The sequence below is a fragment of the Falco naumanni genome, chromosome 5 (genome assembly GCF_017639655.2).
Source record: "Falco naumanni isolate bFalNau1 chromosome 5, bFalNau1.pat, whole genome shotgun sequence".
Lineage (NCBI taxonomy): Eukaryota > Metazoa > Chordata > Aves > Falconiformes > Falconidae > Falco > Falco naumanni.
The window spans coordinates 90,699,362-90,722,491 of record NC_054058.1 but is presented as its reverse complement, the minus strand read 5'-3'; the positions used below and the strand labels follow the sequence as shown (position 1 = coordinate 90,722,491).

Sequence of the window (23,130 nt, the reverse complement as noted above, 5' to 3'; positions counted from 1 at the left end):
ATTCTTACATTTTGGGTTTATTTTTCTAATGGACAAACATTTCACTTTTCAGACAGATGACAACAGTTAACTACATACGCTAAAGGACTTCAGGAGAAGCAAGTCCAGAAGACAAATGAGTTTTAAAAGAACTACGGTCCCTTCTAATCTCAGCCATACTGTGAACTAACTCAAGAACTAAGAAAACAACCTGAAACAGTTTTACAAAGGCTTGTGCAACAGGCATATGGATAAGGAAGCATAGCTATTCATACATGTCAGACTTATTCTGAACACGGTCATTACCTGCACAATATTACAGCATGCTCTAGTTGTTCTGCACAATGACGTACAAAAACCTGTTATATTCTAACTGTCTTTAAAGGGAAGCTGTTCTACCACTGAGCTGTTACATTAGAAAACCCACCATCAGAAATTCTTATAAGGGAAAACAGCAAGAACAGGAAACATGCGTAAGAAGTTTAAATAAGCTGTCTCAAGTAAATACACTTGGAATGCAGCAAAGCAGTTATCAAAAATCCTGCATCTAGTTCCAAAATTACAGGTATAGCTTTGCCAAATAGGGAATCTGGAGATTAAATGAAGAAACTCATCACTGAACGAAGGGAAAGCCACTCATTAGAACCAGTCTAAGAGAACCGGTGAACAACAATTTGGTGTAGGAATCCAAAGAAGCTTTTCCTGTACATGAGAAAAGTCAGTCTTTAAGAAACACATACATGCATGTGGTTCAACCATTTTAAAAATCTTCCCTATAACCACGTGATCTTTTATTTAAAAAGTAGGAAGGAGCTCTTATATTGATACTAACATCACTGTTCACAACGGAAACAGACCTGTACATGATGGACAAAAATCAGGCTTGGAAAGATAGGTTGTAGTTCCCAAGATAACCGCCCTTCAGGCCCAGAATGGGAATAGAAGAATCATGAGATTCTAAAAAGATGCAGCACTCTGGCCAAATTTTTAGCTCAGTCATGTTAGAGAGAAAACCGAAAAAAACCCACCAAACCAAAATAAAAATAATAATAAAAAAAAATCTGCAATAAAAGACTTTGAATCTGCCAAAACACTTCAAGTACAACTACAACTGGTCACTGCCTCTTGTTGTAAAAAACAGTTTGGCAAGAGTGGACGTGGGCTCACTTGCTTTCCTTTTCTGCTCTGTACTGGGATTTCATCAACTATCAGTACTATCTATTTCAAATCACTTAAGATTTTTCCTTTTCATTTGATTTGACTAACCAGGTTTTTCTAGGATCTCAAGTTTCCCTTCCTTGCATTTCTGCATTATTAAGAAAAATCCTAGAATAGTCAAAACTGCTTATTTAAATTCAACTCATTTTAAGACAGGTGAAGTCTAGGAGCTCAGCCTGGGAATGTAGGTTCTTACTACCACGATTTGCCAACGTCATGGCCTCACTTGACTTACACAACGCATACAGATCTGCTCGCCTAGCAAAAGTACTCTGAAAAGACAGAAAGTGTTTTATTTTTGCAGCTTACCAGTTTAAATGGCAACAAGCACAACAACATACTATTTTAAAATACTATAGCTATGAGAGTTTATCTGCATCGGTACCACATACATTTTCATGATTTTGAGTCATGTAACTTGTCTCATGTCATGAGCTGGAAACTGGAATGACTAACTTATTTATTAAAATATTCTGCTTCTACAGCAGATTTAATAATTGAATGCAATTTCACCATTCAGTTAGGTCTTCTTTTAAAATAGCAATTCCACAACAGAACAAACACAAATAAAGCCAAATGATGTAGCCATTATTTGAACAGTCCTGTAGCAAGAGGACCTCTCAAACATTTCTAAACAGTTCATGGGTTTTACACACAGCCTGAATGCCACTGTTGCAGTGTTCTGGACTGATGTTTGTGTCAAGATCACCTATACCACAAAACACTTCAGGGTAGCTTTCGAGCCATTATAGAATGCTCAACATCTGGACGAGCAGAATTAATCTTACATTCACCTTTTCAACACAGATCTCACGCAAATATTGTTATACTACACTTGAATGTATCGTGTGTTGAACTGGTTTACTGAAAAAGTTTATAGTTTTAATTTGATACTCCTAAATAGGATCTCCTATGCAAAGGAATATGCCCCAGAACTTTCAGATGTGGCAATAAACATATCAGCAATGAAGGCTACTCAAGTTAGAGACAAGAACAGACAAATTACAGAATATATTAGCTAGAGAAAGAATTTTAAAAAGGCAAATGAAGTTACTTACCCATCATATTTATTAATATTAACTTCAAATAAATTGTCCTTAGCATGGTTAGCATATTCAGTTACTATGAATAAACACATTAAAAATTACTATTATAAAAATATTATTAGAAAATTGTATATAAATACGATTATAAAAGTGTTATTAATTGATTAATAACCACAATTCTATTAACAATGTGACCATAAACAGCCTGCCCATAAAATGTGTTTCAAAAAAATTTTATGCCAAGGAAAGAATTGAAAGAAACATGCACTGCAGTACATACGGAAAAATATTTCACTAAAATATTGTGCAAATGAACAACTGGTTTTAACAGTAAAACTGAAAGAAATAAAAAAGGCGGTATCTTATAAATGAAGAGCTCAAATAGCTCAGAAGTACCAGACGTTTTAGTTTAGTATGCAGAAAAGTGATATAAGATTGCCATTTTATGGCTACCTATGCTTTAATTAGAAAACACTCCTTCTCTACCACTTACATACCTTTTCTTACTAAGAAAATGAAACTAACAGAAAAAACTTTAAGATACTCAGCTATGTTTTAAAGAGCTCATATTACATTTATTAAGAAAGGAAAATGTTCATTACTCACTAACAACATCAGTGGAGATAGAAGCCAGACTAAAGAGTGGAGCAACTTTCTGCTCATAAATCCTCTTCCCTTGTCGTTTTCCTCCATAAGGATTAATATACACAAGCAAGTGCTTTGGTCTAGACCCTGCAGTAAAGAAAAAATTCTTGTTTGCTACTTTTTTACAGAAAACAAAAATTCAACAAGCTATACAAAACCAAACATGTAAACATCAAAGAGAACACAGCATATAAGCCTTTTATAACTCTTTCTGAAAGAGCTATAAAACCCTGTTTTCATCTATCCTCTTTATTATACTGAGGATACTGGCAGTATTGAACAAATTGGTAATAAGATAGCAGATGAAATTCAGAATCATTTCATCAGACCCCATGTCTCATTCTTGAGCGTACTATTCTTGCAGTACCTTCCCACTAAATCGCATTAGTATCACAGGCATAAACGACAAAAGACAAACCAAGGGCAGCAATAGGAAAGGCACTTATGAGTGAAAGCACATATAGAAATACTTTTACATTAATTTATTTAAAGAATGTTCTTGCTTTGGTAACATAGTTAAAATATATTTCCTTTTTGTGATAAAGATACAGTAAGAATACCTCACAGAACTATACCTGCACAAGTGCTTGTCCTATAGCATAACTCCTTCCCCGCAGAAAATACCTTTGATATCACTATCTCAAATTTGTTCAAATACTTGTGGATTTACATTGGTGGTAGCAATGAAACAATTGTTACACCTCTGTACTAACAGATACACAAAACAGTACTTCTTGCTGCACCTGGAGACCTTTCCTTTTTTGTATAGAACAGAGAGATCTGTTACAAGATTTGTACTTCCTCAGATGGCAAAATGAAAGAATAAACAGTTATTAAATCAGCACACTTGCATAATAAATGCACCCAGGCTACACCTTTTGAATGGTTTCAAGCTGCCACTCACCCAAAGCACCATTCACCCTCTCTAAGAACATCTGACACCTTTTCTGAAATTGTTACCAATAGAATGAACACCTGCACTCAAACCAAGATAACCGCCCAGGTCACATCTCTCACAGGCATGCTGAATGTGTGCACAAACCTCATTTTTCAAAATATTTTACTGGAAGCCACATACCTTGTGTAAATAACGTTTTTGTTTTGTATGTGTGAGATGTATGCTTCCAATACCTGTTCAGAATATTTTTTTGTTAAATAGCCATTTTTATTCTGTGAGTCTTAAGTATTTGCTTGAGTCACACCATAGGTATACTTGTATCCAATCCCTTCTCTGGCTTGGTGTCTCAGATGGACCTCAGACCTATGCTATAGGTAATTTATGTCCAGTCCTGCCTCTGCCTCCATCTCCATCTCCTGCTGCTCCTGTCTGGCCTCCCTGGATAGACCTGATGAGCTCATCTGAGCTGTAACTCAAACCTGCTGCTAACCCCATCCCTACTCTGCCCACCCCTCAAATACAGCGGGACTTTACCCTGGTTGGTGGGGACACTGCCTGTGATATGGTCATCCTTGACCTCCCTTCTGCCATGGAGTTGCTCTGTTCCTGCCGCTCCCTGACATCTGTCAAGGTATCTCTTTCAGGAATAACTCCTGCAGAACTGCTTTTAGTCTTCCAAGAAATAGATGTACAAGAGTCCTAGAAACAATTAATGGAACCCTTACTACAGAAGGCATGTTGCTGATGAAAGAGACTGGAAAGGCGAGACAGACACACAAAAAGCCACACACAAATCTTACGATCACTGCAGTCCTTGTCCTCAGATCTCCAAGTACCTCCTATGTCTGAGCTTACATGTGCTCTTTTCTTTCTCCCAAGCTACAGTCGTTTAAAGCTTCTTCTAAGCTTCTAATGTGTTCATATTTTGTGAAAATAATTTACATCTGGGCAAAATTGTGACGCCTGTAGTCCTGACTGATTATACAGTAAAACACTTGGTACAACTTGTCAAATATGTGAGATACAGAATTAGTGAAGAAGAGACACTTCAGCTTTCAGCTCCCTCAACTTTTGAATGTAAGCTCCTCTGAAGAGTTAAAAAAAGCAGATATATCAAACCAGCATTAATTGGTATACAAGCCTGTAAAATGATGCTGCAAATGTTTGTAGCTTAGTCAGACTTACTCTGCATTTCAAGTAATTGTTTGAGCGCCTGCATCCACTGATCATACAAGTACTCATCAACACATGAAAACGTCACGTCACCACACCGCCAGCGGTGATTGCGGTCTTTCTTCACGTAATACACTATTTAAATTAAAAAAAAAAAATAAATAAAAAGGCACAATGACACAGTCCTGTGAAATAGCAAATGCATTTCAGAGAGATCTTCAAAATATCTACCCTTGGAAAAAAAAGTGGTATTTCACCCCTACTACACATTTCTGCAAAAAACAGAGGCATTCAGAGAATATGAACAGGACATTTGTTGAAAGTCAAAATGAAAACACTTGCTCTAGGTCTTTACCTTACAGCAGATACCCAAACATAAGCTTCTTTTTAAAATAAATAGAATCCATTTTCCACAAACTGATTATAGACGTACTTACATAGAAGTTCACTGAGCTGATATATAATTTCATCCATATTGAAAGTCTGCAATGTCTACATAAGATAAAATGCCATAAGCTTAAGAGGATAAACCAAACCCTCACATCAGCTCCCATGTAACCAACAAGGGTGAATTCAATTTCATAAAGCTGAAATTTCAGAAAAGAGGTTGAGGGGTTTTGTGCATTAAGGACAAGGCTGGTGAGACAAGAAGCACTCTTACCTTTCCACCTACAACATCACTAATCATTGTTACTGAAGGACTATATGTGAGGAAAGTACTCCACAACGCAGAATTTTGGCATGGGAGCAATCGCATTTGCCCCAGCTTTGCGGCACAGAAGTCACCACTCTTCCCAAAAACAAACAGAAATTTATTTCTGGCACTTTGTTTTAAGAATGCAGTCAATAATGCAAAGAACCTTTACAGGCACACATTCTGATGGTTAGGGATATTTTTTTAAAAACTCAAACGTTTAAGACTCATTTTTCTAGCCTCTCCCTTGACTTTCTTATCATGTAGTAGAAAGCAAGTGTCTTGCTGCAGAAACATAAGACATTTGTTAGGCCTTCATTAAATAACTAAACACAGCATGTGTTCTTAAAGAAAGGGGTTTATTTTCCAAAATAAGAATCTTTAAATGTGAACTGGCAGATTTTTGCTGTTTTGTTCGTTCCTTTGTTTCCGAGTTGTTTTGGTTTGGGTGGTTTTTTTTTTTGGCAGGGTGAGGATGTTTTGGATTTTTTTAAATGCATAATTAAAATGTTAAAAGGAATCTGAAGATTCATTTTGAGTATGCCCTAAAGTACCTCCAACAAAATAATTAGCACAAGCATCCTGAGACTGTATTTGTCTTACCTGTGAAAGCATGTGGCTTTGCCATTTTTTGCCATCTGCCAATATTTCGCTGTTTCTCATTAAGTTCAGTTTCTTCTACAGCAATGATCTCAGAGGTTGGTACAAAATAGTTTTCTGTATGAACACAAGATCCTACACATTAACATCTTAAAACAGCAGCAGAATGATTATTTCTACACATAATATGATATAGACATACAATTAAGGTAGCTGTTCAATAAGCACAACCAAGAGCATAAGTAAAAATTTGCTGAATATTTTGAATTTCCTTTATCCTCTAGTCAAAGCACATAACCCATAATCACCTATGAACTACCTTAAATAATATTTTAAATGTCTGGTTTCTCAGAAAATTAAGTATTCTGAGTATAAGACCATTTTTGCATGAAGCCAAAATCCAGCAACATGGATTTCAGAGTAATGAAATTGCCCTTTCAATGACACCTAGTCCAGATATTTGACAGTGAATAGCCCAAGCTATTTCAAAGAATGTGCAACTAAATCTAGCACAGAGAGACTACTGAGGCTAATTGTTATTCTCAAGTAAGCAGCTGGCTTGTGAAAGAAGGGCACTCATATGAATTCTTAAGACTTTAAATCCCACTAAGCTTTAAAACTTCAGGATCTCCTAAGAAGAAAATCCTAGATGTTATATGTACTGTTAAATATATTTCCCTTGTATCAAATTCAGAACTAGTGTTTTTCAGAATTAAAGGCTTCTTGCTCTTACACTATGAAACTATGCCCTCCACCTTCACTCTTTTTTCACTTACAGTCCCTCAGTATCTTCTCAGTCTTAATTCCCATCAAACGGGGGATTTTGTCTCATTTTCATTACTGATTTCAAAATTTCTCTGCTTTTACCTTATCTAGGAAAAAAAAGTGGAACTGAAAATGCATTGTATTCATGGATAAGCAAGTGCTCTGTGTATAGATACACACCTGCAAAGCAATTACATAATATTCTATTGTTACAATCTCTTATATAATAACAAGTATAATATACTTGTTTCTCTCAAATGGGGGTGGGGAGAAGAGAGAGATATAAAGATACATTAAACACAAAATCCAGAAATTAATACTGTTGTTACTGGGGTTTATCTTACATTTCATCTTCCTCACTGTTCTGGAGAAGTACCATGGTGGTGACTGTGAGGAATGTAAAATAAGCAAAAAATTTTCCTGAACTTCTCACAGTGGTGACTACAATTCATCTGCCACAAGCTCAGTTTTTCTTTTCCCCTATCCTATTTATTTCTTTTAGTTAACAGTGCTGTCACCTATTGTGATGTCTATTGACATGTTGTGGACTACACACATGATTTTTGTTTTCCTTTACCATGTGTTTTAGTATTTGACTTTATTTGTATTCCTTTAGAGATTTTTATCTTCCTACAGGTTTTTAGCTTGATACTAAAGAAATGTAGCCTCCGCAGTCTTTCAGGAATCTGGCTGTATTCACATGTTTTAACTACTTACAAAACAAATTTCAGCTTATAATAATTGCATTTACTATATTTAAGGCATGATGGGGAAATGCAGCAGTCACCGAATGTCTTTAAAAAGATCCAACAGCAGACATGAAGTCGCTAAAAACACTTTACTTGTATACAGATATAGATATCATACATATACATGTAAGACTGTATCAACTATTTAATAGTGGATAGTAACAGTTCATTGGTCTTCCCAACATTCAGAAAAAAGATCTGCTATGAGATCTCAATAAGATTATCCATTTATCCAACACTAAAAAAATGCAGAACAGAGATGGAACAATAAATTAAGGAAAGGGAGCATGTTCTTTAACCTTTCTTTCCCAGAACTTCTTTCAGTTGTAATTTTCCTAATGGCTATGCCACCTATCCACACACCAGAATATGAAAGAAAGCTTGTTGCATTTACAAAGATTGCAGTTAAGTGATAACTAATTTTGTTGTTGCTCAAGGATATGCTACAAAACTGACAAAGTACAAGTAGCTCAAAATTTAAATGACACTGCTTTAATTAATATTTGGGGAAACAGCTCTACATACTAGATCCTTATCAGCATATATGCTGGGAGCAGCAACAAAAGTAATTGTTTTATTAGGACTTTTCTATTACATAAAGCTGTCCAACTGTACAAACAGCAAACAAATTGAAAAGCATTGCCAAATCCGTATCACTCAAAGCATTACTTTGGAGTATATATTTTAGCACATATTACACAGCTTATATTAACAACCCTAGACATTGAAACCACTTCTACTAAGCTCTCCTAACTCTTCAGATGTGCGCTCCCTGACAATTGCATGACTGGAAGTTCTGCTTTTCCAGAAAATCTCTTCACAGATGTGGCAAAAAGCACAATGTTTTAGTTATGTATGCGCATTTTTTTTTAATCTTAAACCACAAGAGTCACCTATCTGAAAAAACAGATTCCTGAAAAGCAAGGCGGGGGGGGGGAAGAGCAGAGGAAAAAAAAAAAGCAAATAACAGAGTGATCGCACCTTCCATCTCACCTTCCCTCTGTAAATCCTTGGGTTTGCTGAAAGTCTGAGAAGTTTCTATTCTATGAATACCCAGCTATGCCAACTGTGGCCCTCAGTACTGTACAAGCATCAAGCAACTCCACTGCCCTGACGAGTCTACTCAAGACAGTCAAAACCACACACTACCTGATACTGCAATTACAGAGAGCCAGAAAGATACAAAGCTGTCTCAAATATAAACATATTATTCAGAACACTCCCTACAGCTTATAAAAAGAAATCTGAATGCAGTGGCATTTGTGTTTGAATAGAGTTCAAGAATTTTTATCAGCCCAAATATGACTATCACTATTCAACTTGGTGTTATACAGCATATTGTTTAATCAGAAAGCAAATGAACTACTTAGTCCCACCCTTCCTTTTCCCCAGAAGGGAGAAGTTTCCAGTGGGAAGCAATCAGAGACCTTCAGTACAAGCAGTACAGTCCTTCTCCTACAAACACAATGCCCTCATCTGCCATTTAATCACCAAAACCCACCACATAAAAATAAGCAGAAGGTCATCCCGCCTCTTTTGAGAGGTTGACAAGGTTCACATATGTACTAATCAAAGCCCTTTCCCACACCTACTTTTGTAGCATTTACCTATTACCAACTAGCAGGAGCCACTTCTTTCACTGATTTAGCATAACTATGTTCACTCATAAAGGTCTAGGTCTTCACCTATATGAATTTCTCCCAAAATATGGCAAATCTTATTGCCACATTAAAAAAAAAAAAAAAAAAAAAAAAAAAAAAGGAAAAGAAAAGATGGTACTTACACCAGCACTACTAGATCAACATTACTTTAAAAAGTTGAACTACAGGCTCAGAACATACCGAACAAACCAAGAATTTCGCTTGGCTCAATACAATATTCAACCAAGTAGCACACAACAGTTCCTTGACAAAACTCCAGGCAAAATACCATGACTTTTTCAACATACACATCTAAACTCAAGAGACTGAATTCCAAGTTCAGAAATACTGAAGTACGTATCAAATTCTTAAGCCTAAAGATCTTTACACATCTATGTTTTCACGTCTCACCTTGTTCAACATCTAGCATACATGACACTAAAAATAATGAGTTATCCATCCAGAGCAGCTGGATGAAGGGGCATGGAGAGAAAAAGAAATTTTACAAAACCCAAACAAAACACCAATGTACAGGTGACAGCCTTCCCAGCATGCTGGCTGTGCCAGTCATCACTCATTCTGGGTCACAGCGCTCTTACGGTCTTAACAGAAACTTTTCTCGAAGTGCAAACTGACTAATCAGTAAAATACTGCATTAGATGCATACTACTTTTGCCCACATTAAGCAACTGGGAGAAAATACCAGAGGTAAGCACAATAACAGTGGCTTTCTTTGCAAAAAAAAAAAAAAGTAGCTGGCAGTTGTGAAGCGTGTTCTTCTGTGTTAAGAAAGGCCTTTTGGGGCATCATTGCTGTTGCTGTCTGCTGCTCCCACAGAATACTTCCTGAGTTTACAAACAAACTCGCTCAGAAACACAGTCAAGATTTGTTCATTTGTCACTGCCAGCTACGCATCCTACAGGCCAGATCACTCCCTCAGAAATATGTTAGCTTAAAGCAACACACATGTGCAAAAGAATAAAAATGTCACTGATCACAGCATCGCCCATAGTTATAGATTGGTGTTCACAATTTATTTAAAGTATTAGTATACTCTTGTGACTTAAAAATATAAAAAAACAGAAAGCTGGGGTGCAGATTTAAGGAAAAAGTATTTTTTCAGTCACTTTGAAAATTAAGTTACTGTTACAGAGCTCATGAATGGTAAGATATCTTGCCCTAAGTTTAAGCTTTGCCTTCACCTAAAAGCAAGAAAACAAGAATGTTTTCTATAGGAAATTATATTGCATTATATTGCCCATGCACTACAGAAAGCTGTAGTCTAATAAAGACCAAAATAAGAGAAGATGGTGGATAGGGTTACAGAACAGAATCGCAGAGAATTCACATCCTATGGGAGGGAGAAGAAAACAGACCTCATGACTAAACGATTTAATTTAAAACTGTAGAAGAGTCAGCGAAACATCTGAAGGACATGATCTCACAACATACAGCCACGTACAGTGAAATTGGTTTGGGTTTTTTTTCCCCAACATAATTCTTCAAGTACTTTGTAAACTAACATAAAATAGATCAGGTCCTACTACGATCAGACACACCATTGCTGCTTCACATCAACGTATCTGAATTTGAATCAAATCACAGCAATTTGAACTTGGATCAATTTGCATATTTAAAATCATACTACTGAATGTTTTCCCATTATTTTTTTAATTCCCAAATGAAATCTTTTCAACTCAACTATGAATATTTAAATGGTAAAGCAAGAGTTAAGATGCACTTCTACACCTTAAGGGGAAGAAAACCCCAAAAACACCTAAAAGGTGTATGCTGAAAAACATGTATTGTTTAACGTAGTATGCACCTATATTCGAATAACGTATCTTCCAGAAGATTATGCATTCCAAAGAAACAATGCCTTCTAAAGCTATTATCCCCCACATCGTACTGTTCGATGTAGTCAGTGGAACTGTCCAGAGAAAAACATGGTTCAGATTTCTACATGTGCCCATTGCCAGCTGCAAACAATCGATGAAAAATGACCTTGCTAAGGATGTGCCAACACACTAAAGGTGCTGGACAGACAGACAGACCTTATTTCCAAGCAGGCCCACCTCTGCTGTCTCAGTACTGTGTTTATGAAACTGAGCATTCTTTACAATCCACAACATCAGAATGGCATCAGTATTGTGAATGCTAGTACTGAGGCTTCCTCAAGTTGTTGTTGTGGGGGGAAAGCTGGAAAAGAGACATGCTGAGAGAGAATTCTGAAGAGAGAAATAGAAAGGTTAAAAGAAAACGCACACAAGTGAAGGCACGAAGGCATACAGTCCAGTATCTAGTCTGATCATCCCCTTCATGCTTGTACTTAAAAAAAACCAGGAAAACGACAAAAGGATCTCATTCTGTATCTGTAATGTTTTCGTACCAGGCACAATACAGTCTGAGCCAATACTTCTAAAATACCTGTAAGTACATACGTGCAATATATAATCTGCTACGCAATTTGGTACACAAAATTTCATCATGAGTTACTTGAGAAAAATCTGATTGTGCCATCAACATGAGGAAATAATAAAATGACTTATCTGCCCAGCTTTGCATACACTATTTATCATTAACAAGCAAATATCATGGAGAAACGTTAAAAGGTTGAGAAATAACACTCTTCAGAACATTTAAAGATGAAGGCATGCCTAGGAAAAAAAAGGTGCCTAGCTAAAAGCAACAAAGAAAACATGAAAAATCTGACACGAAACTTCTCCCTCTAAGTTCAAACAAGTTCAACCAAAGAACAGGAAACGGGGACCTCATTACACTCAAGACAAAACTTGAAAATATGAGGCTGTTAAACAAGATCTAACAGTAAGAAGGAAAGTAAACAGTATTTAGGATTTAAGGTTTTAAAAACATACCATGAATTGAACAAACATTTTTTTTTTTATTGGTATCTTCTCAATGATAGAATTAAAAATAATTATCCTGAATTAATACTTCTTTCTTCACAAAACGCATTTTGATAGAACACTGTTCAAAAATATACATGTATTTTAATAGCATTGTACAAAGATAAGAAAACACAAGAATTTCCCCATATTCTGTAAAACTATATTTTCCTGGACAGTAGCACAAACACTTTGGTGTTTCCTATCCATTCCTCGATTTGGATGCAACAGGGAGAGGCAGATATTTCAACACCTCTGCAATATACCTAACTAGAGCTCTAGTTCCTTACCTGCCAAAATCTGAAAACCTTGAGAAAATATATACCAACCATTTTTACTTATGTAGCTAAATCCAAGACAGTAACAAATACTCAGAAAATAAGCAGCTCTGAGTTTTTTCAGCTTAAAGACAACTGTTTCACTGTAATAACTACCTATTCAAACAAAAAATATAGCAAATTTTATACTACATAATTAAGTCTGTATATAGGCATAATGCACAGTAGTCACGTAGTCAAAGGCTAAATGGTAGAAAGATACCAATCTTGGTGAAGCAACTCCTCTGAAATTATATGTTTCTAACTAACCACCTTCCCTATTATAAAGTGTGTTTATATACTGTCATGTATGCTGCTCATATTTTGAAAATAATTGCAGAGAACACAGTGAGCCATCCCAGGTCCTAGAAGAACTTAAAGACAACAGGGCAGCAATAATATAAAACTGTGATGGTATTAAAACACAGTGCAGGAAACACATGAATTAATCAGGGTGTTAAGAAGAGCAGGTACATAACTTATTGTATTGCTCTCTACATAAATTATACCTATGCCTCCAGAATACTTAGACATTTCTTTTTCTTCTGCCACCCTCGCTTTTCTGTTCTGAGTCCACATCATATTTTTCAAAAACTTGTAAATAGCTATGCTACAGGACAGAAGCCACACTCAGTAACCAGACTTGCCTCCTGCGGAATCTCTGAGTACTGCTTTAGAAACTGCCTCAAAAAGAGTCTACTTTATCCATCCTGCCCTCCTTGCATCATTCCCAGCATTCTGACATCCACTTTGGAACAATCTTCGATGGTCAGGTTCATACCCAGTTTGGCCTACCAGGAGTAAGGCAAAAAAATTTACAACTTAAAAAGTTATACAAATTTACAACTTACAACTGTAAGCAGTTGGAAACTTTGGAGTGCTAGTAAGAGATCTAGCGTGATTTTGCGTCACTTGCACAGTCTAAAAGAAGCCATCACAGAGTAGAATGGCGGCGTTCCCATTGAACTTGCTCTGTCCTACAGATCAGTCAACTATTAATTTTGCAAAAGCATTTTTAGAAGGATTTTACCCAATTCAACAAAATTCTCTCTAAAGCAGGAGCTAGTTTACCTACTGAGAGCAACTGTACCAAAAGGTTTTGAAAGTTTATAATTTAAGATCCACATTTCTCTAGATTAATTTTATTTCATTTTTAAAAGCATGTAGCTTATTTTTCACAACAATATATTAAGCTTGGCAGAATTACAGAACTAATTCGTGTTCAAAGTCTTAAGCTCATTTAGCTCAAGATTTCTTGAGGTAAGTTCAGGAGTTTTCCAATACTTTTTTCAGCAGTAGTGCTGATAAAAACTAGATCGTATCAAACTGTATTCATACAATAGCAGGGGAAAGATAACAAACTATTTTTATGTTATCATGAATAATAAGCGATGTACTTAAAACATGACCAGTTCTCAGTTATGTAAACTACAACATCAAATTCTTACAATTCTTGTTGAGTTGTCCTCCTTTTCCCCCCTCACCTTTTTTCAAAAGGTCTTAGGCCAATAAGATAGTACAATAAAATTAGGAGAATATTTAAGGTACATGGTAAGAAGGGAACAATTATTTAACTGTTTAAGTTTGGGAACTTGCCTGGGGCTGGAGACATCTATATTCAAACTTTCCTCAGCTAAACTTCCAGTCAACCTTTCTATTATTAGTTTGTTTCAGTTCCTTCAACCTCTAAAATGGGGATGACAGCAGTTCTCCACTCTATGGCAGCTGCTGTGAAAAGAAGGACATCACACATTTTCAGATGTTCGCGTATCGTGCTAATAGGGCTATATTAATAATGGGAATAATTACTATATAAAAAAACCAAGGCCAAAGACTGATAAAATACCACCTAAAGTGTAGTAGAAAGCTTGAGATACTGCATATACAGACTTTTTCTGAAGTTATCTTGAAATTTGGTCAGGTATTTTCACCAGTAACACCTCCCAGCCGCAGTTTTGTCGGTCAGCACTATTCTAACTGCACAAAAGGGGAACTATCAACAGCATTGTTACCCCACTACAAACTATTGGCTTATATTAAATATTTCCAAAACTGTAACTTGAAAAAGTTACATCTCCGTTGGAAATTTCCACGAAGCCATTTAGAAAGAGCTTTAAAAAAAAACACCAAAACCCCAATTTACTTGAAAAATAACAATCGCCTGAAACACTGCCTCAGTATGAAAGAGTTTTCTAGCCACAACTAGGTCATGTAACTAAAAAAAGTTGCTCTTAGAGTTCTGCAAGTCTCTCATGCCCTGCTCCCATTGTTTTAAATACGGGATTACAAAGTACGGTGCTCACAGCGCCGGGAAGCAGCGGGGTCCGGCCGACGCCCCCGCCCTCCCGGCCAGCGCTCCCCCCTCGGCCACCGGCCCCGCTCCCGAGCGGACGCCGGAGCTGCCTTCCCCGTCCGACAGGGACCTTGCTGCGGGGGCACGCAGCATCTGCGGCTCACGGCGAGCAGCTTTCCGCTTCGTTTCGAAACGCACAAGCCGATTAATCGCCCGAGCCGTTCAGCACGGCCGCCTGTCCGCCGGTGACAGTCCTGTCACGGCTCCGTCCTCGGCTGCATCTGCCCCGCTCCCGCACCGCCCGGCCCGGCCCCGTCCTCTTTCACCGTCGGACTCTGAACCCCGGAGGCGGCTGCTGCTGCGGGCACCGGCTGCCGCCCACTGCCGCCCGCCCTTCGCAGGGCGAAAAGGCGCCCAAGTACAGGAAACACTCGGCGCCGAAGGCTGAGCGCACCCGGCGCGGCACGCCGCCGCCGCGGGACCCGGCTCCAGCAGGCAGGGCCGGTGCAGGCCGTCCCCGCCGGCGCCCGCGCCCGAAGCCGCCCTGGGCGCTGCCCCACGCCGCCGGGGACGTCGCGAACGCCCTTGCCCCGCCGCGGACGGGAGGCAGCCCCTCAGGCGGCCCCGGCCCCCGCCAGGCCGCGGCAGGTGCGCTAACGGCCGCCCGCCCGCCACAGCCCGGCCCGCCGCTCCACTCACCGCCGCCGCGGCGGCGAGGCGGGCAGGGGTCCCGCCAGGCCAGCCACCCCCGCTCCGCGTCTAAGGTGACCTCCCAGGAGCGCTGCCCCAGCCCCAGCGTGGAAACCAGCCGGGGCCGCCGGCCTCCCGGGAGCTCCTCCATGGCCGCCGAGAGCGCGGGCCCGCCGCAGCCCGCTACCGCATGGCCTAGCGGGGCGGGCGGCCGCCGCGGGGGGAGCCCGGCAGCTAACGGCGCCCCTCGCCCGCCGCTAGCCGGCCTGTCCGCCGGCCGGGGCGGGCCGCGGCGTCAGCGCCTACGCCAGCGCCGCCGGGGCGGGGCCTGCGGGGACACGGCTCCCGGGCACGGCTCCCCGGCACGGCGGCGCGCACGGCGCCGGGCTCGGCGGGGCGCTGGCGGCGCCGGGGCAGCGACCACGCTCGCCGGCCCCCGCGGGCGGGCTGCCCGGGGCGCTGGGGGGGCGGCGGACCCTCCGCACCCCTCCTCGCCGCCCGCTTTGTGTCCTCGCCCCGCCGCCGGGAGCCACGTGCGCGGCCGCTGCGGCGGGGGCTGGGCCGGCCCGAAGCCCCGGGAGCGGCCGGCGCGGGGGAAATAGCGAGGCCGCGGGCACGGCTCCCCGAAGAAAGCGGGGTTCGCACCCTAACGTGTTTGGGCTGGTTTTGCGGGTTGTTTTTTTCTGCGGGAGGCTCAAGCACCTATCGCAGTGATGATGCACGAGTCCTTATCAAGGCAGTGCAAAGGCAATATCTGCCACAAACGTCTGGTACCGCAACCCTCTCCATCTAACCTTGCCGCCTTTCCCATGAGAACATTTTGGGTCTCACTTAAAAGATACTTCACTATAATGAAACGCTTAATTCTTTGCTGTCTTTCCTCCAGGGTGTGCCTGAACCTTACCACAATAACCGCCAGCATCCTACCCAAAATACAGGCCAGCGGCAGTGGCAGTTGCTCTGACCATACTCCAAGCCTCGTGGTGCTAAGTATTTCCTATAGAGTTTTGAGGAAAATGTCACTGCTCTGTTATTATGGGGGTGCAGCCCAGGGCCAGTTCGCTGCTTCATGAGGACCATCCAGAGACACCGCAGCTGGCTTTGCTCAGAGCCGCTGCAGGTCTAGAAAGCTTCTGCACATGAGCTCTGCTCTGAACCTTGTAATGTACTCACATTTCATTTTCTGAAAACAAATGAGCTAGGCACTGTCAACAAAGTTATGTATCCACGAATGCTTGTCACGGTCTATCTCAATTACTGCAACATCCTTTCCTCTGGCTTTGAAAGACATGCCATTGCCCCCCTTTATTGTTGAAAGTACCTAAATATGCCACACTTTCACACTTTCAAGGAACATTTTGTTTCTGTCGGTTGTTACATTTTTTCATCCTTCCCTCCACAAGCACCTGTAAAGTGTCTGAGGCTAAAGTTTGTTTGTTGCAAAAGTCTGCTGTGAACATTAGTCTGCCAAATCCACTGCTGAGCAGTCATTAGCATCTCACTGGTTCTTTGCATTTTGCCAGCTACATCATCTGTTATCATCCCTCTTGCACTTGGATGGTAGAGATCCCTGGGCCAGGAACGTCCTTTCTGTTTCAGGTTGTACCATATCTAGCACATTTCATTTCCACTATCCATAACCACTTCAGCAAGCCAGAACAGCTGTGTGGAAACCACAGCCTAATGCCGTACTCAGAATGCAACAGAGACTTTTGCTGTTCACCTCCACAGACATGCTCCAGGAGCTAATGGATCGCTAACATAAAGCTGTAATTTTAAAAAATATTACATAGGGGTACTTATTTATCATTTCTCCACTGGGCAAATTAGATCTAATCTTTTACAGCCCACAGTCACCTGAATCAATACTCTTATGCTGTGATCCGTGCTATCTGAAGAAGTAAAAATTCATTCTTTTTACCACTCTTGCCTATGATTTTTTCCTTTTATTCTTATTAATTTGACAACTCTTTTTGGCTTAGCTAAGTCTTAAAGCCTTCAACTGTAAACCACATAAAAATAATCTCTGGTTTGTTAGAAGCCTACAAAGATATACCAGCACCACTAGTAGGAATGGCATTCCCCATCCACATTTCTTGTTTGTTTGGATAAGGAGAAGCCACTTATTTCTTCCTTGCACACCATTTTAGCATAACAGTGTTTTGGTCCAAGATTTGGGACCTCTATGCTACTATAGGAATGTCTTGCAGGAATTCTTGCTGATGCTGTTTGATCTGCTCCAGCGGTCCCTGGCAGTCCCCTGAATACCAACATTTGCTTCTGACTCTGGAAAGTAAAGGTAAAATTTGAGCTGACACAGTATTTTTTCCAATCAGTTTTAATACTTTATGATTTTCTTCCCTGACTCTAACAGGGAAAGAATTTCTAAAGGATGACTGACTTGGTAGGCTGAAGCATACACATGTCAATTACTGTTTTACTGCTTATTACATAAGCCTTTAATTACCACTGAGGGGACAGAACTGCAGATGCAGTGACACCAGTAAACTGCAGGATTTATAGCCTAAAATCTTGGTGCTAAAGATGGTTGATCACAGGGCTCCACCCTGTAAAATAGCATGGTTTTAAAAGCACCTCACTTTGTTCACAGGTCCACAGAGGCCACAGGAAGGGTTGCAATTGCAGTTAACTTGGGAACAATAATATGTTGCATAATGAGTACAATTCACAATGTCAAATGGAAAGAATGCAGGAAGGTAACACAACTTACAAGGTTTCTCTCTATGACCCTTCTACTTCTACTACCTATACAGCAAACAACATAACTCTTAAACCCAGCTTTCTCTCCTCCGTGTCTGATTTTATAATAGGTCATTCATCTCGAATGACAAGCCAAGTGGTGTGGTTGATACTCTTGAGGGGAGGGATGGCATCCAGGGGGACACTGGCAGGCTTGAGAGGTAGGCCCGTGCAAACCTCATGATGTTAAACAAGGCCAAGTGCAAGGTCCTCTATGTGGGTCAGGGCAATCACCAGTATCAATACAGGCTGGGGAATGGAAGTACTGAGAGCAGCCCTTTGGAGAAGGACTTGGGGGTACTGGTGGATGAAAAGCTGGACATGACCCAGCAGTGTGCACTTGCAGCCCAGAAAGCCGACCATGTCCTGGGCTGAATCAAAGGGATTGGACTAGGTGATCTTTAAAGGTCCCTTCCAACTCAAACCATTCTATAAGTCTATAATCTCTATAAAAAGTACTTCTAGCAACTTTGTGTTGTATTAAAGAGGATCATTACATGATAATGTAGGCAATTAATTAAGAAACACTCCTAAGCAGGTACATCAACCTAAACAACAGGAGAAGTCAGGTATTCTTCCGCGTGACCTGCATTACTAAAATACTTCTTTAAATCATTACAAACTTGAGCTATCTCTCTTCTATATCTTTTGGAGGTGTACTTCTTCATTAGGGCCCTGAAACTAATTTTTTCCATAGTGAAAATCAAGTAGGCCCTTGTAGTACCTTGGCAGAAGTAGAAAGTACTGTGTCTCCAACCTTAACTGACAAAGTGAGTCTAAAGTGAAAAATTGTAAAATATCTTAATGAAACTGAAAGCTGGATAGTACCCACATAAGTGCACTGGTGACCAAAGAAAAAATATATTCCACCATATTTTTCCCACTCTACTCCATTCTGTGTTGGAGATTTAGAGGGAATCACAGATTTTTACCAAGAACTCTGGAAAACACAGCCAGTCACAGACATGTGATGGACCCTTTCAGCTGCTATGCCGTGCTCCCAGGGAGATGGCTCCAGGCTGAAGGACTCCTCTATATCGCAAGGAACATCTGCAATGGTACTTAGTCCCACTGAGGGAAGAGAAGGAAGGCCAAGATCAGTGAAGATGTTTCTAATATCATCCTTTGAACACATATTTGAAAGCCAGACGTGGTCTTGTCCAAGTGACAGCTAGTGCAGAACTGAAACTTTAATCTCATTGCTCAGGAATTTAAAACTGGAATCAAAATCAAGAGGAGGGTTTTACTCTTTTCTGCATGCTTTTTACTGCCCATAGATAACTAGGAAGTGTTTCTTTTCTTCCACAGTGAAAATGCCCCAAGAAAGTTTTTAGACAGCTGCTTGGGAATTATAAAAAATGTTTACCTCAGTACATCTCAGGCAAATTGAAATACTTACACATGAGTTAAATTCTGTTCTCAAGTACATACATGCAAGTCCCATTAGAACAGTGTAAATACACCCAAAGACCAAATCTGCCAATTGAAATACTTTTGGAAAGTGGAAATTAACTGACAAAGATAATAGAACAAAGGAAAATAATTCATTTCAAATATCAAAGTACTCACTAATGTTCTAATTCCTTTTCTACTTATCAGCAAACAAAGACTAAAGCATGAGTGGAATATTCTTGCTGCTGATGGAAAGAATGACATCACCTTCTCTAGAAAAATACCTGAGCTAATTTAAAGCACTTCTATGCTTTTATCATAAAAGTTTAAATTACAGTTATTATTGGAAATGATCTGGAAAAACGGAGTTTTAAAAGCTTGTCAGAAAGGATGATTGCAGCACTTTGTTCACTTGAGCCAAAAGGTAATTGAAAGTTATTCATATACTGGAGGATGCAGGAATGGATCCACAAGATACTTTGTTTTCTTGTGAAAGGAAATGTCGCATGCTGTTCCTGAACCACAAGAGTTTACAGACTCCTTCCTTTCTTCCAAAGTTTCAACCTATCTCCATATTCTGTGCATAACCTACCTATCACTATGAAAAATACTAAATATGATTTGTTTCAAGCTGCTATAGCTGTGGCTCCAACCCACAGATATACACAGAAGTATTGATAAGTATTTCTTTGTTTAGTTCCTTATTCATATTTTAATCATTAGCCTCACCCGGAGTCCCTGAGGAGCTGCGAGACCCCACTCTCATCCAACTACATCCTTTTAAGAAACAATGAAATTAAAAGTTTCCTGCCTGACAGAATGACAATGCTGTCTGGCAGTGTGCAACTCTGGTCTTAAGCTGAGAAACTGTTATTATTAGTTGAAAGGGTCAGGAACTGTTGATCTTCCTTCTTATGTTAAGAGAACAGTATAGGAATCTGAGATTAGTTATCTTCTTGATGGCCTTGCACGGTACAGGGGGTGTAAGGGGGTGTATAAGAAATGTTTGGTCTGGTGAGAATGCTTGAATAGGTAAAGTAGATCTTTCCCTGCAGTGCTTGTAAGCAAGCATAACTGAAGAGGCAGAACTCAGGTTTGAGACCACCTAAGTAACCTGAAGGTGCACAAGTCCATGGGACCTGATGAGATGCATTTGCAGGTCCTGAACAAACTGGTGGATGAAGTGGATAAGCCACTTCATCATATATGAGAAGTCATGGCAGTCTGTTGAAGTTCCCACTGTAAAAGGAGAAATATAACCCCCATTTTACAAAGGGAAATAAGGAAGTCCTGGAGAACTCGGTCAGTCTCACCTCTGTGCCCGGCAAGACCATGGAACACATTCTTCTGGAAGCTATGCTAAGGCACATGGAAAATACGGAGGTGACGGGTGACAGTCAACATGGCTTCACCAAGGGAAAATCATGCCTGACAAATCTGGCGGCCTTCTACGATGGTGTTACAGTGTTGGTAGATGAGGGTAGAGCAATTGATGTCATCTGCTTGGGCTTGTGCATAGCATATGACATTGTCCCTCCAACATGCTTGTCTCTGAACTGGTGAGACATGGATTTGATGGACGGACCACTCAGTGGATAAGGAATTGGCTGGATGGTCACACTCAAAGAGTTGCAGGTTCAATGTCTAAGAGGAGACCAGTGACAAGTGTCATTCCTCAGGGGTTGGTTCTGGAATCGGTGATATTTATCATTTTTGTTGGCAACACGGACAGTGGCATTGAGTGCACCCTCAGTAAGTTTACCAAGGACACCAAGCTGTGTGGTGTGACTGACATGCTGGAGGCAAGGGATGGCATCCAGGGGAACACTGACAGGCTTGAAAGGTAGGCCCGTGCAAACCTCACGAAGTTCAACAAGGCCAAGTGCAAGGTCCTCGATGTGGGTCAGGGCAATCACCACTATCAGTACAGGCTGGGGAATGGAAGTACTGAGAGCAGCCCTGAGGAGAAGGACTTGGGGGTACTGGTGGATGAAAAGCTGGACATGAGCCAGCAGTGCGCCCTTGCAGCCCAGAAAGCCAACCATGTCCTGGGCTGAATCAAAAGAAGCATAACCAGCAGGTCGAGGGAGGGCTTGTAAGAAAGATGGGGGCAGACTTCTTAGTAAGGACTGTTGCAATGGGAACATGGGTTATGGTTTTAAACTAAAAGACAGTAGATTTAGATTGGGTATAAGGAAGAAAGTTTTAACAGTGAGGGTGGTGAGACACTGGAACAAGTTGACCAGAGAAGTTGTGGATGCCCCATCCCTGGAAGTGTTCAAGGCCAGGAAGGATGAGGCTTTGAGCAACCTCATCTAGTGAAAGATGTTCCTGCCCATGGCAGCGGTAGTGGACTAGATAATCTTTAAAGGTCCCTTCCAACCCAAACCATTTTATGCTTCTATGATTCTATGAAATAATGCTGGAGTGTGTCCAAAGAAGGGCAACAAAACTGGTGAAGGGTCTAGAGCACAAGTCTTAAGAGAAATGGCTGAGGGAACTAGGGATGTTTAATTTGGAGAAAAGGAGGCTCAGAGGGGATCTTACCACTCTCTACAGATACCTGAAAGGAGGTTGTAGGCAGGCGGGGGTAGGTCTTCTCCCAGATAACAAGTGATAGGAAAAGAGAAAATGGCCTTAACTTGTGATTATCAAAAGTTTATATTGGTATTAGGAAAAGTTTCTTCACTGAAAGGGTGGTCAAGCATTGGAACAGGCTGCCTGGGGATGTGGTGAAAACACCATCCCTGGAAGTGTTTAAAAACCACGTAGATGTGGTGCTTAGGGACATGGTTTAGTGGTGGACTTGGCAGTGCTGGGTTAACAGTTGGACTTGATGATTTGAAATGTCTTTTCCAACCTAAATGTTTCTATGATTCTATTATTCTATGAACACCTGAAAGTTTCCCTCTTTTGTCTACTCCTCAACTATATCAGTTGTTCTAGTATAAGTGTATTTTTGTCTGCAAGCTGTGCTTTGCTGATAGTTCCAGTCCTTCAAAACTGCAGAAAAATTGCTTTTTCAGGCCCATGCAGCCCTTGCCTGAAGCATGCCCAGGTGCTTTTTTACAAAACCATGCATATGGACCAGTTCTTAAGAAGAGCTCTAGCAAGCAGTAACTCTGGTTAGGTAGACAATTTTTCATAGTTCAGGTATCAAACTATTATCAAATTATATATCATGTTCAGTAGTAACCTCCGTCATACATACTAACTCTTACACTTACTGAGTATAAGAACAGTAAGATTTTTTGACGGTTTTCAACTCTGCTTGGAGGGGTTTTTAAACAATTACAGGGCACATGTGTGCCACCGGCATGACACTATTGACAAATTTCAAGTGTAGGCTCCAATCCATGCAACAA

The 23,130-nt window shown here is 40.5% G+C and overlaps 1 protein-coding gene across 4 annotated transcripts in view; it reads right to left on the bottom strand.

The window, feature by feature from the left end:
- CERK (ceramide kinase) overlaps nucleotides 1-15,901 on the bottom strand; it is a 39,467-nt gene extending 23,566 nt beyond the window's left edge. The window contains exons 1-6 of one of the 4 annotated variants that reach the window (XM_040594929.1): nucleotides 15,623-15,736; nucleotides 14,227-14,358; nucleotides 6,257-6,370; nucleotides 4,972-5,094; nucleotides 2,850-2,975; nucleotides 2,256-2,319 (exon numbers count right to left, since the gene is read on the bottom strand). In XM_040594929.1, the coding sequence (XP_040450863.1) occupies nucleotides 2,256-2,319; nucleotides 2,850-2,975; nucleotides 4,972-5,094; nucleotides 6,257-6,370; nucleotides 14,227-14,242 (443 nt within the window). In that variant the 5' untranslated portion in view covers nucleotides 14,243-14,358; nucleotides 15,623-15,736. Of the gene's footprint in view, nucleotides 1-2,255; nucleotides 2,320-2,849; nucleotides 2,976-4,971; nucleotides 5,095-6,256; nucleotides 6,371-11,482; nucleotides 12,200-14,226; nucleotides 14,359-15,622 lie in introns of those variants that run through there. The other 3 variants (XM_040594928.1, XM_040594927.1, XM_040594930.1) reach the window with 3 other exon arrangements.
- Between the last annotated feature and the right edge of the window lie 7,229 nt (nucleotides 15,902-23,130).